The sequence below is a fragment of the Triticum urartu genome, chromosome 7A, assembly GCF_056163025.1.
Source record: "Triticum urartu cultivar PI428250 chromosome 7A, HENAU_Tu73, whole genome shotgun sequence".
Classification (NCBI taxonomy): domain Eukaryota; kingdom Viridiplantae; phylum Streptophyta; class Magnoliopsida; order Poales; family Poaceae; genus Triticum; species Triticum urartu.
This window is the reverse complement of record NC_141879.1, coordinates 685597124-685614718: the sequence shown is the minus strand read 5'-3', so window position 1 is coordinate 685614718 and position 17595 is coordinate 685597124. Positions and strand designations below refer to the sequence as shown.

At 48.8% G+C, this 17595-nt stretch overlaps 1 protein-coding gene and 1 long non-coding RNA gene across 4 annotated transcripts; one reads left to right on the top strand and one right to left on the bottom strand.

Annotated features, from left to right (window-relative positions):
* Positions 1-2229: 2229 nt before the first annotated feature.
* Positions 2230-6363, top strand: LOC147961508 (uncharacterized). Of its 3 annotated transcripts, XR_015611192.1 has the most exons (9): positions 2230-2758; positions 3016-3255; positions 3477-3564; positions 3648-3716; positions 4105-4482; positions 4627-4696; positions 4994-5110; positions 5303-5476; positions 6005-6363. It is a non-coding gene; the product is annotated as an uncharacterized LOC147961508 (long non-coding RNA). The 3 variants fall into 3 exon arrangements; XR_015611193.1 differs by having other exon boundaries at positions 2230-3255; positions 5030-5110; XR_015611191.1 differs by having other exon boundaries at positions 2230-3255.
* Positions 6364-6378: 15 nt separating this feature from the next.
* Positions 6379-8413, bottom strand: LOC147961507 (protein FAR1-RELATED SEQUENCE 5-like). The gene is made up of 5 exons (XM_087533831.1): positions 8270-8413; positions 8130-8195; positions 7907-8036; positions 6850-7826; positions 6379-6399 (listed from the first exon to the last, which is right to left on the bottom strand). Exons 1-5 carry the CDS (start codon positions 8411-8413, stop codon positions 6379-6381), a joined length of 1338 nt encoding a protein of 445 aa, XP_087389957.1.
* Between the last annotated feature and the right edge of the window lie 9182 nt (positions 8414-17595).

Genomic DNA, 17595 nt, shown 5'->3' with positions numbered 1-17595 from the left:
CCGCGCGGCCGCCGTCCTGTGCCCTTGCCGCATGCCAGCCTCCTGCTCTTCCCACTCACGATCTGACTCTTACGGCGGCACAACGCACAACCTGCTGCTCGTCGATTCTTCAGCATGTAGCCAATGAAATAGCAAGGTTAACACATCACACTTTCTACTAATCTCTCTCAATTCACATCTTGTATCGTTTCGAACTTATTCATCCGATTTTATTATTTTGGCTATGTGATTTGTGATGCATCGCCATACTAGGGCATACGCACCCGCAATCATTCTAGCTTGGATCTGAAAAATCGGTGAGCAGTGAGTATGCCAACAACGACCAGCCAATCCACTTCTACCTAGAGACAAAGGGGATGAGCAGAGGCTAGATTTATTTCTCTAGGTATGTGTTCTGGCAATTTTGAATACTTTTGCCTAATACAATAAAAAATGTTCTAATACAATTAGTGATGATTTGCCATTCAAATATTATTTTTGTGGGGATTTGCCATTTAAATATGTATAAATACAAGCTAGAAGCCAGCCATTTGGCTATACAATGATTGTTCTTTCCATATGACAATGTTTTGTAGCAAGACATTTCATGTCTGTTTCAGAGTAGTTTGATTATCATTTGGTCTACTTGGCGCATACGTGGAACTATTGACAATATTAAGTATAGCTAGACAACCTGCAAAAAAAAACTATAGCTAGACACGATCCAGCTGAAAAGAAGTCTGTCTAGACAAATTAAATGCAAAATATACCCCCCCCCCCCCCCCCCCCCCCCCCTAGTCACGCACCGGAATCTGCAGACAGACTTCACCGGCACCCATGATAGTATCTCAAAAATCACGTCGTCCGGTAACGAAGACGTCATCGCGCCAGCCATTCAATGATACGAATACAAATACCTAACTTCTCGTGTTCATGACCTTTTTCTTAGATTGTTTGTGTGCTGTTCCGACCATATATTGTACAGGGAATCCTTCTGGGATCTCAACGTCGGCTGTGCCTCTCCGTCTCGCACGTACAAGGTGGTCTGGCTCACCAGCAAAGATTGCAAGGTTCTTACGTTACAAGATGGCCACGCCAAGTGGAGGCTCGTGCAGTCCCCTCCAGAACCAGTCACCGCCAACAGCCCTAGCAGCGGCTCCGCGATCACGGTCGACGGTGTCATGCACTTTCTTTCCGGGTCCATGTCGCCGCAGGTGGAACATGTCTCTGTGCTCGGCTTTGATCTCGAAAGTGAGGAGTGGAGGGCTTCGATCAAGGGCCCAACGAAATCTGGTGACAAACCACAAAGGAAGACAAGGACAAGCTGTATGGTCAAGCTTAATGACACCCTATGCATGGTTCAACGGACCTCAACCAAAGGCACCTGGGTCAGGGCGTACACAATAGCACCGGATTCACCAGTTGACCGGGTGATACCTTTGACGGTGATGCATGATGGTGAAAAGTTGCTCTTCTGTATGCATTATAGGTACTCGGCAACATCGACATTGCAAGTCTACGAGCCACTCACACAGAAGTGGACACAACGTCTGGAATTTGCGAGCAGCCTTTTGGGTGCTGGCCTTTGTGACTTGCACTTGGAAAATTTTGTCTCAACTAAGATCTTGCCGGTGGCTGCTCCGAGTGTTTTGTCTCACCAAAAATTTCACCAGCGGCTTCTCGCTTTTATAAGTAACTTTTGGTGGACCAAATAACAATGTTTTATATATTGTTGAACAGAAGCTTGAGTGACCTTGTTCTTAACGCCTGCTTCATCAGAGGTTGGTAAGAAAAGAATGTGAAGATGAAAAGAGCGGAGCTAGAGACGACGACTTCAAAGACATGATGAGCCCGTGGCGATCTTTATTCTCGGAAGAAACTTTCTTTTATCATTATTTTCGGAATCTCTACTCCTAATATCTCAATTGGTAGGTCGCGTTTTCGGATTTTATTTTCGTCCCACCTCGCCCGGGTTTTTTTTGATACCTATTTTGGTACCTTCTCCCACCTCACGCTGACCCGCCACCAACCGAAAAAAAACCACGTACCGAGTCCTCCACCCGCCCCCGCGCTCTTCAGGTCGTAACAGCCGATCGCGCCCGAGACAAGCGTCGAAGAAAAAATCTACATCGATTAACCAGCGATAAAAAAATCTGCAAAAATTAACAAGCGAAAAAAAAAACCCGCACCTACGAGCGACGTCACATGCCCTCGAGAATGACTCGCACGAGATCCCTTGGCCGCCGCCCTCGCACTCGCATCCTTCGCCGCCGCCCTCGCACATCAAGCCGCCGTCGATCCCTGCGCTACTACGGGAGCCGCCGCCGATCCCATTGAGGAGCCGCCGCCGATGACGGGAGACGCCGCCGATCCCGTTGAGGAGCCGCCGTCGATGACGGGAGACGCCGCACGCTGACCTACCCCTCCCCAATCCCTAGCCTCGCACCTCTTCCCGTATGGCGCCTCCTACCTCGGCTGGGCGGTGGCCTCAAGTGCCTCTTCTTCCCCAATGCGGCATCAACCAACGACGCTGCACCCCGGTGATGACTCCGCCCCATGATTCCCATCGGTCGGCACCTCGCCAGCAGTGACCTCCCCCTCCATGTATCCTGTGATCCGGTCGTGCGCCACCGCCTCTCCAGGCGCCTAGATCCAGGCTTCCAGAAGGGGATAGGGGTGGAGGCGGCAGCGGAGGGGACAGGGATGTGGACCGGAGAAACTACATGGTGGAGGCACAACAAAGCGTTCAAGCACGGCACCCCATCGCATGCAGCTGCAGGTAACTACTTCCCTGAGTCTCCTTCGTAGGTGTGGTCACTATATTTCCTACTTGTGCAGATCCTAACTGGTTGTAACTCCGTTCATTCTCTTCCTAACAGTAGTTCGTCAGCCACATTGGACTAATCTAATGCATTCGAATTGCCTTGGTGTATGAAAATAACGATATAGGCTTGATGTGTACAAGCGCATAGCTCCTTATCTAGCCTAATCTGAATGTAGCTTATATTCTTAATCTTTTTATGCACACTATTTTAGCCAGCGGCAGATGTTGGGCACTCTGAGGTATGCAAACCTTCTCAGAGCAAGGGGAGCAAGAGTACCGGTACTGCATTTCTTATCTTCATCACTCAAAATTCCCAGAACTAATCGTGAGCTCTTGCTTTGATACAGAACTAATCTTGAAGGCGATAGCCCTGTTTCTTCCCTGTTTTAGATCAACCGTTCTTCTTTCTTCCTTGGAGCTGCACTGTTTTGGATGAACTGGACTAACCCTAGGTAATTGATTAATTTCTCATGAAAACAGAATTTAGATGAGAGTGAAATTGAACTGGAGGGTGCTTAATTCGCCATTTGTTTCTGGACGGAGGCTGCATTATTTTCTTTAGGAGAGAACCCCTTTTCCGTACTATACTCTGTACTTCATAAGGACCTAAATCCCTCTCAATAGTCTTGCAAGGTGAACTCAATTTGTTTTTTTTTTGTGCTTAATTGTGTAGAAGGGATGAAGGTCATCCATGAGGTGTCTCAAGGTGAACCCCGTGGTACCCGACCAAGTGGCTGGAGGGAATGGTGTATGCTCACAAGGTACGTGATTTAGCTGTGCTTCTGACTATATGTGTGCTCATGGCCTCATGGATTCTGATATAGCTGCGCTGGCTATATTTCAGCTTGTACAGACCAATTTGTTTCACTCGGACAAGAATCCCACGAACCTTAATGTGGCCTTTAAGTTTCAGGTACAACATTCTCTTCTGCTCTGTTGCGTCGCATGCTCCACCCCTGTACCTTATGATTCATGAGTTTCCGATGACAAAATGTGTTATATTTGTAGAGTCGATGCTTTAAGAGAGGGAAAAGCAGTTGCCCACACAATGGTTTTCCAGTTATACTCTTTAAAGAATTTGTAGGAGGATCCATTGATTTAAAAACACGTGGAAAGCATTCAGTTTAGTAAATATTGTATATACCCTTCCCCTGAAAAGTTTGACGTTGTTACTTGGGAAAAAGGAAAATGCCCACATATCAAATCCTTTGATACATTGATTACTTTTTAGTTATGCAAAGTTTAAACTTCAGTCATGCTTTATTGGTCGTTTTTCCCCAATAAATATCTACCAACTGCAGGTCCTTGGGGTTGGATGCGGCAACTCGCGGCTCGAAGACAATCTTTTGTGGTGGGGCGTCGCCGCCGGCGGCGGCACCTGCATAGACTGTCTCGCTGGGAACGAAGAGATGCTCCCTTGATTTGGAGCTGTAGAAAGGAGGTGGTTGTAGACACAAAGTGGGGACACACAACTCCCAGTCATAATATTCTTTATCTTGGCTCGTTGTTTGGGAATGGACGCATCAATTTGATGGCGCTCTCCTCCATGCCAAACGGATCCTTGGTTCGGAGGCGCGCGGCGCCGACGATGACAACCTTTCTATCGACGCAAGGGCAGCAGGAGCTCATGATGCTGTTGATGCCACCACCATGAATGGGGTTGATGCAAGGTGGGACAAGTATGTATACCAGGCAAAGTACTCAATCTGTTTGGCATTTAGCTTTTTGATTCTGTTTTTAGTGAGCTTGATTCAGATAATTTGTTTACCTGATGCCTTCACTCCAGGTAATCTGTTTGTCTGACATTTTGCTTTTTGATTCAGTGCGATCACTAATGGGGAGAACATAAAACTTCAATTGAGGGCACTGTGATTCTCTAGCTACATGTATCATGTAAGTAACGTCTTTCCATGAATCTTCTATTCATTATATAACCTCTCATGCCCTTACAAAAGTATCTCTGTTGACTCGATTTCTTTCTGCTGATTCTTATAGGGTCACCAACCACACATGTAAAAACCATGTCTCCCTACTGTAATTTGATGATTTATTTACATGTGGCACAGAATAGTTCAGAGTTCACTCCGAGAAAGAATTGCTTTGCATGTACATTTGCTAAAAGACGGATGTGCTGAACTTTCGACGGTTCCGATTAGTTGCTGACATAACCTTTCCTCTTTTCATTGATAGGTCCAAAAGAGATCCTTATTTCACCTTTGTTTATAGGTATTTAACGTGAGGAATTTTATACTTTTGGAGTGGAGCTATCAAATATATATTATGAGTTTCTAAAACATCTATTATAAGGTAAAATCATTATATACATATTATTTTATTTATGTTTCATGTGAGTCGAATCTACCGCAGCCATATGGAAGTTTTGGAAGGCACAGCTTATTGCATGATCACGAAGAAATTATTGGATAGTTCATCATTTTTATGTTTGTATGAACAAGGATTTTTGGTTGTTTGGCCTCACAAAGGTTCTTTGTTGAGCAGGAGTTGAAGAGAGCTTCCTTTGCCCCAGCAGATTCTGAGAAAACCAACCAGCAGAGAACATGAACAAATATAGTGACGAGAAAGGGTGGAGCTGAGTACACCACACATGGATATGATGGTCTCCCCTATGTTCTTTTTGGCAATCCACTTAATCACTGACTCAACTTTGAATGGGTGAGCTAACAAGCCCGTGTTATGTCTTCCCTCTTTCTTTGTAAGTAGATGATTTCAGATTGCTCGTCATTATTCAACAACTATACTTGTGATAGAAAAATGTGCTAAACTGTAGTACTCCCTCCGTCCCATGATAAGTTTCGCTATACTTGTGAAAGACTAATGTATATTCTTCTAAAGTTATAATACATTCATGGTCTGTGTATATCATTTGTATGTTGCAAACCTGAGTCGGGCAGGCAGCAACTGATTTCTTCATTTGCTATCTTTATATTCTTCAAAGCAATAAAAGTGTATGCGCATTTGGTGAGATTAGGGGAGTGTACTGACAAGTGACAAGCATATTTCCTTGCGTGTCGTCCTCGATGCTGCTTCGTTAGTTCACACAGTACTTCTCTTAATCACTTTTGTCGCAGATGTTTGACACATCCAACTACCATGTTGATTTTCTGATCATTCTTTGGTCTGGACTATATATGATATATGTATTATATCATCAGCACAATATGATTCTTCTTCTTCTTGCAGGGCGCTTCCGATGCACAGATGGTGGCGGTGAAGCAGCAGGCCTGAGAGAGCGTGCAGGGGAGGAAGGAGTTCCTGGTGGAGGTGCTGATACTGGCGGTGCTCAGCCACCCTAACTTCGTCAGCCTGATCGGCTTCTGCGCGCATGGAACAAGCGGCTGCTGTTGTACGAGTACATGCCCTTCGGCAGCCTGGAGAGTCATCTCTTTGGTAATACTTCTCAAAATTATTTAGACTTGCTAATAGAGCATTCGATGTTTAGCTTCTGCCAATCTGTACATTCTGTTCTTAGATTTATTTTCCCTCAATACCTTGTTTAGTACAAGGAAGGACTGATATTATTCCCCAACCAGGGTCGTTGATTATTGTTTATTTTATCATAGTTCAGTGTTTTTCATCTGAAAATAGATTCAAATGTGTACAGAGTAAGGGTTGTTAAATTTTTATCTATAGTCCTTCATCACCATCATCGGGCCGCTGGAAGGTGGGAAGCAGAGAGGATGTGTCATAGGAGGATTCCATCAGATTAGTTAGAAATTAGAATGCCGCTCAAGCTAGCATTAAGGTTGGTTGCTTTTCATGCCAAGTCAAAACCCCTCTGTTAGATATGCCACGGCACAAAGTCTTCTCTTCTTATACATCCGCCTCAACCATGTTACAGTTTTTTCCAACCGCCATCTTTTGGAAAATGCGTGCCATCTCTCCTCAAATGTTGCGGTGGACGTGCTGTAGTACAGAAGAGTTCGGAACTCCTTCAAGGACTTGTGACTGAGGTGAATCTTCATATTTTTCTCTATGTGCCACGTACATATACGGTGCCACACGTCTGGCAAGACTTCGCGAATTGCCTTGATCATCGCAGCGTCGGCGTCTGTGATAACACTCTTAGGCATCTTTTGACACATGGACCTCAAAAAAGTCTGCAGAAGCCACACGTATGTCTCCTCGGTCTCGTCCGAAACTATGGCACAACCAAAAACAGTGGTCTTCCGGTGATTGTTAAGACCAACAAAAGGTATGAATGGCATACCATAGCGGTTCATCTTGTACGTGCTGCCAAATACAAGCACGTCGCCGAAGTCCTCATAGGCATGATGAGACTGGGAGTCGCACCAGAACATCCTATTCAAATGTCCTTCCTTATCTAGCCTATACTCGAAAAAGAAGTTAGGGTCCCTTTGTTTCCTACTGGCCATGATGCCTATGGTTGTGGCAGCATCACCTTTTGAAAGCAGCTTCCTTTTCTCCTTGGCGCAAAGGTTGTATATTTCACGCCTGGTAAAACCAACACCGCCATACCATACATGTTTGCTGATGGAGCAATCCATCATGTCGTGAATTCTAATCCCTGCAGCTTCCATGGACATTATCTCATGCTTCTGGTACTCTTTGATTTTTCTGTGGGACCAAAGAAAAGGTACCTCATCCGGTCCTGCGAACATATGGCTATGCTTATCCTCAAAACTTTCAACATACCAAACCCCACGCTTTTGGTCAAGCTTGACGGTCAGGTGTGCTTCGCAAAAGCAGCGTGTCTCGGCTCTGAACCTACGGCTGTGTCCTTCCTCGGTTAGCAACTTGCTGTCACGTTTCCCTTGTCTTGAACAAACAAACCGCCTATAACGCATATGACGTGACTCTGTTTTGCTATACCTGACCTTATTCTTTCTAATGCTGAAACCATTATCTCTAGCATAGCTATTGTAGAAATCATACGCGGCATCGTGAGACGTAAAGGTCATTTCCATTATCTGCATGAACATATCCCTCTTATCATCTGCACTGGCAGTATCTTGGACATTCTTTGCCCCATCATCTTTGTCACCTACACAATCAAACCACAGCCATGAAAACAGATTTCTATGGTTTAACATTACTTACTTTCATAGAACATTGATTACACACATACCTCACTCATGATGACCGACGACTCGGACTGCCCAGAACCAGGTGCATCTAATGATTCGTCGTTAAGGCCTGTCTCCGCGTCGGATTCACCGTAATAGTCGTACGCATTATGACATTCGGAAATGAACTGAAAAATACAACACAAATACATAATTACTTATCATATAATATTCCATAAGAAATTCAATTTGCATGCCAACAAAATTTTTCACTTACGTACCTGACTAATGTAATCTTCATTCGAGAGCTCCGAGTTGTTTTCCTGATCATCATCAAGCTCATCGATCTATAAATTTTCAACACAAATATTTAATGTTGTCGGATGCCACCAAAAAATTACAACATGACAATGCCACTCACATTAAGATCGTCCCATTCGTTCCCATTCTCTGGCCGATCTTCACGATCTGAATTTTCATCACCTAACCAATCTTCTATCCAGTCTTTCATCAGTTCTCCAAACTCCATGTCTACCATGATATCGGTTAACTCCTTGTCTGCCATTTCCTACAACCAATAATATGTATCATCACATGTGCAAACATTATCAATGATGAAATATAAAACACATAGCACACGATCACGGATGTTATGTAAACAACCGCAACCGAGGCCGTTCAGATCTGCCAAACTTAGTAAGGAAGATGGCCACGACACCCGTCGTGATCACTTTCAATCGCGAGGAACTGCACGATCTCAAAACCTAGCTAGATCTGTGATTACCTCTGTCGCCGGATACCTAGGTTAGCCGCCACATCAAATAACGATACTGGTGGTGCGCACAGCCGACGGCAACTGACGCTACGTGAACCCAGATCACGAGGAGCCGCACTACCGGAACAAGATCCACGATCGCATACGCCGCCGGGTAGCTAGGTTACCCGCTCCGCTAGGTTAACCAGTGCCACTGGCGCGGCGGCAGTTCGTTCGATGTTGCCGCGAGCAAGACTAGAGGGTGGACGCGGGATGCGGTACCTGTGCGCGATCGTTTGAGATTCACGACGTTGTCGCGCCCGCTGTCCGACGAGATAGCCGGCGACGAGATAGCCGCCGGTGGAGATCTACTACATGACTTATGGAGCTGCGTCAATGCTCGCGAGATTGATGGAGCTGCTCGCGTGAATGATTGGATTCGGCAGGTCTTACGTGGACGTGGGGTCGTGTGATGTTTTTTTTTCGAACCAGGGTACTGTACGTATACAGTCTGGGTTATACAGGGCTAGACAGGGCTTGGATCTGGGCTGCGGCGAGCCAGGAAAAAAACAAATTCGCGGGAATAAAAATACCCCTCCGAAATTAGGTTAGGGGGAGCACCGGAGCAGGCCTCTAGTAGCAGAGACCTCGAGGTAAAAATAAAGTTACATAAATATCCTCTAAAGCAGTACATCTTCACCTTCTTCCAAGCCTTCGGAGTTCGGACAAGTTCACACAAACTCGGTTCAAATAATGCCAATTATCATTATCTAGTCCATCAAAAATCACTTACCGAAAGAGAGAGTTGGTTCGTTCGGAGCTGGCACCATCTAGATCTTACGTGAGGCAAAGCATTCCAAGTGCAAGTCGCAAACAAGAACATCGTCAGAAAATCTGCCTTGAAACTTCGTGAGGTGGGTGCATGTACCGGTGAGCGGATCGTAGACTTGTAGCGTCCGAGTTAACATGCGTGTATGGAAGCTACAGATGAGCAACTTATGACCATCACCCATCTTCCTCAAAGGTATCAGTGTGTCGACAGTTGAAGTCATTGGAATTATCAACGACTTGATCCAGATGCTTTTGGTACAATCTTTCAGGAGCCATACGTTCATGCATAGATTATTGGTCTTCCTCCAGTTGAACCATATATTTTGTACGCGCCATAATCTGTAACTGGTGACTTACTATGGTTGGACCCTTAATCGACTCCTTCCATTCCTCAGTCTCGAGATCATAACAGAATATATAGTCCTCCTTCGCTGGCATCCTGTGTAATGTGCAAAGGAAGTGCATGACACCATTGACCATGACCACGGAGTTCGAGCAAATAGTAGCTAGAGTACATGTTTGGGGCTAGAGGGGTCACCACGGCCTCCACCTGCCTCCATTTGGCGTCTTCTTCTAGAGTGAATACCTTCCAACCCTGGTAAGGAAAGGAGGTAAAAGCATCCCAGATACCCTAACTTGCATGGAATGTGATGATTTAATTTCAAATTTGCAAAATGCAACTCCACCATACCCCAACTTGCAGTGGATGTGACGATTTGTCCCGCGCCTATAACACCGCGACAATTGGCAGCCACATGGCCAGATCGGTCCTCGCCTGCACTTTTACAAAAAACACCCTGCCGTCTTATCTAATTAACCTGCGCTACAGGGCAGCTGAATTAAATCTGTCTGAAATCCCATTCGCTTCCTGAAGAGCCCTATTTATTTGTTGCTGGAGGCCGGCGGCTCAGTCACAGTAGCGACAAGCTGGCAAAACCATACAGTAAGCTACTGCGAAATTGACGGCAATGTGTTGCACATGTGAAGTATCACGGCTTGCATGGGCATGAATAAACAACCAACAAGTAGACGTGCAACTGATTGTTCTGCAGGCGCTACTATACGTGTTGTGTTGCTATCCATCAGGCCTGATGAACAGAATGCATTTGTTACGGGGACAGTTCATTTCTTTTTCTTTTCCTCTGATCTACTAGTATTTCATCTTTTTCTATTGGCAATGGCGAGCATATATCCCTGTAAAAGGCAGCTCTTCTATTGCTGATAAGTTTATCATATCATCTACAGCAGCAGGTGTCTCTAGCGTGTGAATGCATGCATGCGGCCATGGGCGCGCTCCATCCCTGCCTGCCATAACATTAGCTCTGCACTGCACCGCTTCTCTTTCTCTTTCCAAACTTAGCTCATGCATGCACCTGGTGTGTTGAGGTACACAATAATCACAAGGTGTGCATATAAATACTAGTGTATAAAACGGCGCAAAAATAAAGCTAGGTCAGAATGGATGCTAAGAGCAACTCCAATGGGGCGAAAATGAAACTGATGAGCTATGCTACATTCAAAATGTTCCTCTATGCTACATATAAATACCTAGACACTTCTAGTACCAAATATGATATGCTTCAATTTTTGAAAAGGAGACTGATGAGCTATGCTACATTCAAAATGTTCCTCTTGCACCCCGGCATCCCCTGCTCTGGCGCCACCAAGGACACCGACACAGTCAGAAGGTCGACGCCGAAGAGTTTCATGGCCTTTTGCACGGGCGCGTGATGATCGACGGGGTCCACGGGGTGGCGTTGTTGGTGTTCGGTCCGGACTTGCAGTCCATGAAGAGCTTGGTGTCTTCGCTAGTGCTGCCAGCGGCGGAGCGGTAGAACCCGACGATGTCGCCGGCGCCAAGGCCCTTCCCCTTCACGAAGCGGCTCCAGCCCTTGGTGAAGACATAGCTCTGGTTGCTGTTCTAGTACGAGTAGCGGAAGCGCCACACCTTGTCGGCGCCATCCTCGAATTCAGGAGGCCCTTGCTCTCGCCGCCTGCGGCCAGGAGCTGGAGTGGGAAGTGCTTTTCGACGTGCTGCTTCGGTATCACCAGCCTGTTCAACTTGCCCACGTCGCTGGGCGTGACCATCTTGTCGAAGAGGTACTCGCGCGCGGTGGCAGGGGAGGGGGCGAGCCATGCCCGCCAGCGTGCGAGGTGGTGGACGTGGAGAGCGCGGTTGACGCGGCGAAGGCACGCTTGCTCTGGGCTAGCTCGTCGAAGTAGGTGTGCTTGTGCAGCATGTCGACAACCTCAGACTTGGAGCGCGCGGCGAGGAAGCGGAGCTCGGCGGCGGCGTCGGGGTCGGCGTCCGCGAGTGGGCGGAAGTTGGTGACGGTGTGATTGAAGACGGTTCGAACATTCTGATCACTCAAAATTATCACCCAACAACTTTTCCTTCTTTGTTAATCTTGAAACTATCGCCACGGCAACCCGTAGAAAAATGCAACATGAGTGGTATTTATAATTTAGTCAAGCTTTTTTTTACGTATTTAGTGAAGCTTTCTAATTAAACTTGGAAACTAACAGTTGCTGGTTCTGAACCGCACCTTAGACTGTTCTTAGCTACTGGTTCTAACCAAAAAAATTCTCCCCTGTAATAGTGTAAACCTCAGATCATCTCAGAGATTTTTTTTTGGTTGGCGCATATTGGCACATTGATGCGCTACAAGTTTCCTGGAGGCGTGCAAAAAAACGCATTTGGCCAGCTTCCATGAGCTCCATGGAGTACTTTCTTTCTTGTTTGGTGGATGCTCAAGGTTTCGATTTGTAGCGCGTGTTAATTAGACAAGATGGCAGGGTGTTTTTTGCAAAAGTGCAGGCCAACGACCGGACCGGCCACGTGGCTGCCCATTGTTGTGTTGTGATAGGCCCGGGACCAAATCGTCACATATAGTGCAAGTTGGGGTATGATGAAGTCGCATTTTACAAATTTAGAACTAAATCATCACATTCTATGCAAGTTGAAGTACATGGAGTGTTTTTACCTCGAAGGGAAGTTGCCCATGTGGCACAACATCTACAGGCCGGACCACGGCTGTCCCAGGTGACGCAGACTTGGCCGTCACAGCCACAGGTCGCAACCCACGCTGGTGGCGAGGAGGTGCGGGTCGGCACGGGACTTGTGTGTGGCAACGAACGTCCGCCTGGAGATGAGCGCGAGTCAGGGCATCTTCAGCCGTTCGGCCTTTCAGAGCGCCTAAATAGAGCGGCCTGGGGGCGTGCTGGCGCTAGTTCCGTCCCTGGAGGCGACCTAGCTCCCAGTCACGCCCCCAAACGCCGGCCTCAGGATGCGGGAAATTTAAAACTTGGTCGTTCCCGCCCTTAAAAGATGTCACAAATCTGGCGATCGGACGTAGTCTGGCGTTACAAAAAACAGAGCGTCGCACGCCGCAAGTTCGCGTGCATGATTCACTCGGTGGGGCCGGCTCCAGGCGTTGGCGGAGTCGGCGTGCGCGGGCTCGGCGGTGTCGGAGCTGCTTCGGTGCTGGGCTGTGTCGGCGCGGCTTCGGCACTGCTGGGCGGCGACGTAGAGGCGTCGTTCGGGCTTGGCGTCCGTGTAGTCGTGGGCGCGGGAGCTTACATCGTCGGCGTCATCGGCGTTGCCGTCTGCATCTGATTCAGGATGAGGCCGCGCTCCGCCGTGTACCACGCCCTGAGCTCCTCGTCGTCGCTCTGGAGCATGTCCGCCCCGCCCATCAGAAAAGCCATGTCGGTGTTCCTCTTCTTCGCGGCGACGTTCGTCCGGAGCAGGTCGAGCTTGATGGCGCTGTTCTTCATCAGCGACGACCACCGCGCCTCGGTCTTCTCTTCACGTAGGACGGCCCGGGCCTGGGCGTCGGCGAGGCAATGCTCGATGGACTCCTGCACTCGCGCGGTTGTCGCGTCGGCGTTTTTCCCCTTCTTTGCCAATTTGTGGCCGTCCGGCCGCCCCTCACTCGCGCCCGGAGTCGTCGCGTCCGACTTGTATGTCTCCTTGGCCTTGTCGAGGGCACGTCGGACTTCCGCCCACTTCTCGCACTTGTCAATGCGCTTGTAGACGCGGAGATGCTTGAAGTCGGCGTCTTGGTTGTCGCCCTGATACATGGCGAACATACGCAGCAGCTGCGCAGAGGAACAAACAGTTGGCGGGCGGCGGGCGTAGCCGACGAAGATATGCGGGCGAACGGCGTGCGTACCTGATCCTCAACGCTGGCGCCGCTCTTCAGGCGAGCCGCGACCTCCTCGATGATTCCATGCCATTTGTTGCACGCCAACTGGACACGCCCCCAATGGTTCGCCATCGCCTTGGAGCCGCGCTGCATGTAGACGCTTTTGAAGTACGGGTCGACGAGCTTCCGCTCGTCGAACTCGGCCTTGATGCGGTCCCAGTACGTCTCCAAGCTCTGGTTCGCGCCGGTGGTCGGGTCAAGGCAGACGACTTTCCATGCTTCGGCGAGGCATTCCTCCTCCTTGGACGTCCACTTGATGCGCGGTTCGCCTGACCTAGCCGCCCACTTCTTCTTCTTCTGGCGCCCCTTCATCGGAACAGGAGCCGGCTCCTCCTCCTCCTCCTCCTCGGGTTCCTGCGCTTCGTGCGCGTCCTCGCCGTAGACGTAGCCGGGCTCGGCCTCCATGTCGCCGTTGAGATCCACTACCTCGTCCTGGGTGGCGAACCCGGGAGACGCGGCAGCCGCGGTCGATCCTGTCGCGATGATGTCGTCCATGTCGGCTCCTGTGTCATCGGCGTCGTCGAGGTGCGAGAAGGGCAGCGGACCACGTCGGAGATGGGGTGTCGGTGTGGACGCGTAGGCGGCGGGCGGCGAGTAGTTATATGGAGGGTACTGCACGCCGAAGAAGGCGGCCGAGGGCGTGCGCATCGCGGGGTGGCCATGGGGGAAGGTCACGTTTGGGTTGAACCCCCCGTGCGCGTCGTCGTCTGTGTAGCCGGGCGACGACGATCCCCATGGAGAGTCGACGCCTTGCTGTCCCCAGGGCGCGTACTGGGCGTGGCTAACGGCGGGTGAATTCATCATCCCCGCGTGGTCGACCGATGAGGAAGACGCCGCCGCACGCGCCGCGTTGTCGCGGGCCTTCTTGGCAATGGCCCTGTTCCGCCGGTTGGTGGTGACTGCGTCGCGTCGCTGAACTTCCACCCTCCACTCGGCGCTCGACATGCCCGGTGGCTTCGATGGCGGCGCCCTCGGCTTCCTCTGCTTCGGCTGGGCCACGGTGCCAGTCGTGGTTGCCGCCGCGCGCGGCATGGCGGCGACTGGAAGGCGAGCTGGAGGTGGTTTGGCGGGAGAAAGGGAGAGAATGGCGGGAGGAAGGCGAGCGAGCGGGAAAGATGCGAGGAAAAAGCGTCAAGAAACGGCGGGAAAAGGCCCTCGGGTCGCCGCCAGGGCGGGCCCACGCGCCTTTTTCGCTTGCGCCGGCTCCCCAAGCGCCCCTAAGGCGCCGGGTTCGGCCTGGGTCCGCCGGCACCAGTTTTTGCTCGAGCCAGCGAAAAACGGAATTCTGGGGACGCGACTGGACCATTTTTTTGGCGCCGGCGCGGCAAAATCGCCTGGAGAGGGCCTATTGGGGGCACGACTGGAGATGCCCTCACCCCTGGACACACACCGGAGTCTGCACCTGGAGACTTCACCGGCACCCACGAGAGTATCTCGGAGATCACGCCGCCTGGTAACGACGGCAGCATCGTCGGCAATGCGGCGACAGAAACACCCAGACTTCGAAATATTGCTTTGTGATTGATTAGATGCGTGCGTATATTTGTACACCAGCGGCTTGGACTTGGAGAACGGACCAAAATGGACCCAAACCTCGAAAAAGATTCGGATTCGTGCAGGGGCCACAGTTGTATTTGTATGCCAAGTCGAGTGCAAGATGGATAACAATAAGGAAGCTGACCTCATGCTTAGGGAGTTGTTTGGTTTCAATAAGTCACCTGACTTATAAGTCAGGTGACTTAAAATCAGTGATTTATAAGTCACGTCTGTTTGGTTGTCATCTGATTTATAAGTCATCTGATCACACATTTTCATTTTATTTTTTTATGTAAAGGTAGTGGGACCCAAGCAAAAGAGGGTGACTTATAAGTTTTAAGTTGGGGTGGAGCAACTTATGACTTATAAGTTGGGGTGACTTATAAGTTGGGTCTGTTTGGCAAAATAAGTCATTTTTTTCACTTTTCGACTTATAAGTTTGTGACTTATTTGGAACCAAACAGGGCCTTAAATAGCACACGTACCCAAGGGAAAACTGTTGGGCATCACAGCTGCATGGAATTCTTATACTCCCTCCGATCCATATTACTTGTCTTTGATTTGGCATGTGTTAGATGCATCCGTATCTAAAGTCTAAACAAATCTAAGACACCGTGTGTTAGGCTATATATGGATTTTATATATGGATTTTTTTCGAAAAGGGGATCTCCCCGGCCTCTGCATCAGAGCGATGCATACAGCCATTTTATTAACCAGATAAAAAGGTTCCAACAAGGTCCTAAAGTCTCCAACTGGAAAAAGTGAAAAAGAAGCTCACACAGAGCTAAAATGGGCTAGAAACACAAACTAGCCAAATAAAGGACACCGCAACCGGCTGGCTAAAGAGAGATAGGTAAACTAATTGTCTATCCTATTACATGACCGCCATCCAAACCTGTTGAAGACAATTGTCTAGATCCCTTCTAGCCAAATCAAAGACAAGTAATATGGATTGAAGAGAGTATGTAGTTTCAAAAACCCAAGAACCAATAAAGACATAGCAGAATGAAAATAGACTGTCTTGGTGATATCAGACAAGAGAAACCAGGTGTTACAATAATTGGTGATAAAAACTGACTGTATTTCAGTAAACAAAAGATGATAAAATGGACTGAACAAACTGGAAAAAAAAGAGAAAAGGCACGAGCAGCAGAAACCTCGGAACAAAGTTAGTTACATCGAATTCCTTTGAAGCAGCCATCTCTGGCTCTACTCTTGGCATGTTCACTCTTCACCTTCTTCCAAGCCCCACAACAAACATAAGTTTTAAGACAATGCACACAAGCTCGGTTCACATAATGTGAAAACATCCCTATGAGGTCTCTCAAAAAATTGTCAGCTCTTACGTGAGACGAAGCACTCCAAGTCGCAAAAAAGAATGTCATTATAAATGTTGTGTTCAAACTTCACGAGGTCTGTGCAAGTACCGGTGAGCGGATCGTACACTTGTAGCACCGAAGGTGCCATGCGGCTAGAGAAGCCATACAAAAGCATCTTTGGACTATCACGCATCATCCTCAAAGGTATTATCAAACAAGTGATTGAATTTGTGGAGACCGTGTATGCCTTTACCCAGGTGCCTTTAGCGTGCTCAGTCAGGAGCCATACGTTCGTGCACACATTGTTGGTCAAGTGTTTCTCTGACTGAACGAAGCAGTCATTATTGAACCAAACAAGATATTTTATGAATACATCCATTTGTATCTCATCACTTGTTGGGCCTTTGAGCGTCGCCATCCATTTCTCACTCTCGAGATCAAGGCGGAATATATAGTCCTCGCACGATGTTACCGATGCGTAAAGAAAGTGCATGACACCGGTGATTGTGACCACAGATCCCCGGTCATATATGGTAGACTGCGTGGCTGCGGGAAACCCCACCTGCCTCCACTTGGCACCATCTCCCAAGGTGAGAACCTTCCAAGGCTGGTGAGGATTGTTGCCCATGAGGCGTACCATCTTGTATGCGCCAGACGGGGCCGCACAACCGACCTTGAAGGCCCCGACATAGACGTCAGAGGATGCTCCATCATCCAACTCCGTGGCTGTCATGAGCACACTTCCGGTCGCCGGATTGATCACTTTGGCCACAAAAAAGTCCGAGGCCTCGAGGAAATCGAAGGTGACACAGACTAGGGCGTCGTCACGACCGTAGCAGATGGTCCAAAAGGCGCCTACGCTCTTGTTCACTCGCACGACTTCACCATTCACGTCCACCAACTGTAGGTCGCCACTTATCCTGCCGTCTTCCTTTTGTGGTAGCTGGCGGCGAGGAGGAGAAGCTGCGGGTCGGTGCGGGACCTATGCGTGGCGAGGAACGCCGGCCCGGAGATGAGGGCGTGCCACCCCCTGGACACGCAGCAGAACCTGCACGCGGGCTTCACCGGCACCCATGAGAGTATTTCGGAGATCAAGTCG

Bases quoted from the DNA above. Each gene is read 5' to 3' on its own strand.
- LOC147961507 (XM_087533831.1), bottom strand. From the start codon at position 8,413: ATGGCAGACAAGGAGTTAACCGATATCATGGTAGACATGGAGTTTGGA. The intron at 8,037-8,129 runs GTACGTAAGTGA...TGTATTTTTCAG, and splicing joins ATGAAGATTACATTAGTCAG to TTCATTTCCGAATGTCATAA. The intron at 6,400-6,849 runs GCAATTCGCGAA...ATCTATTTTCAG, and splicing joins CCGACGCTGCGATGATCAAG to ATGAAAAACACTGAACTATG.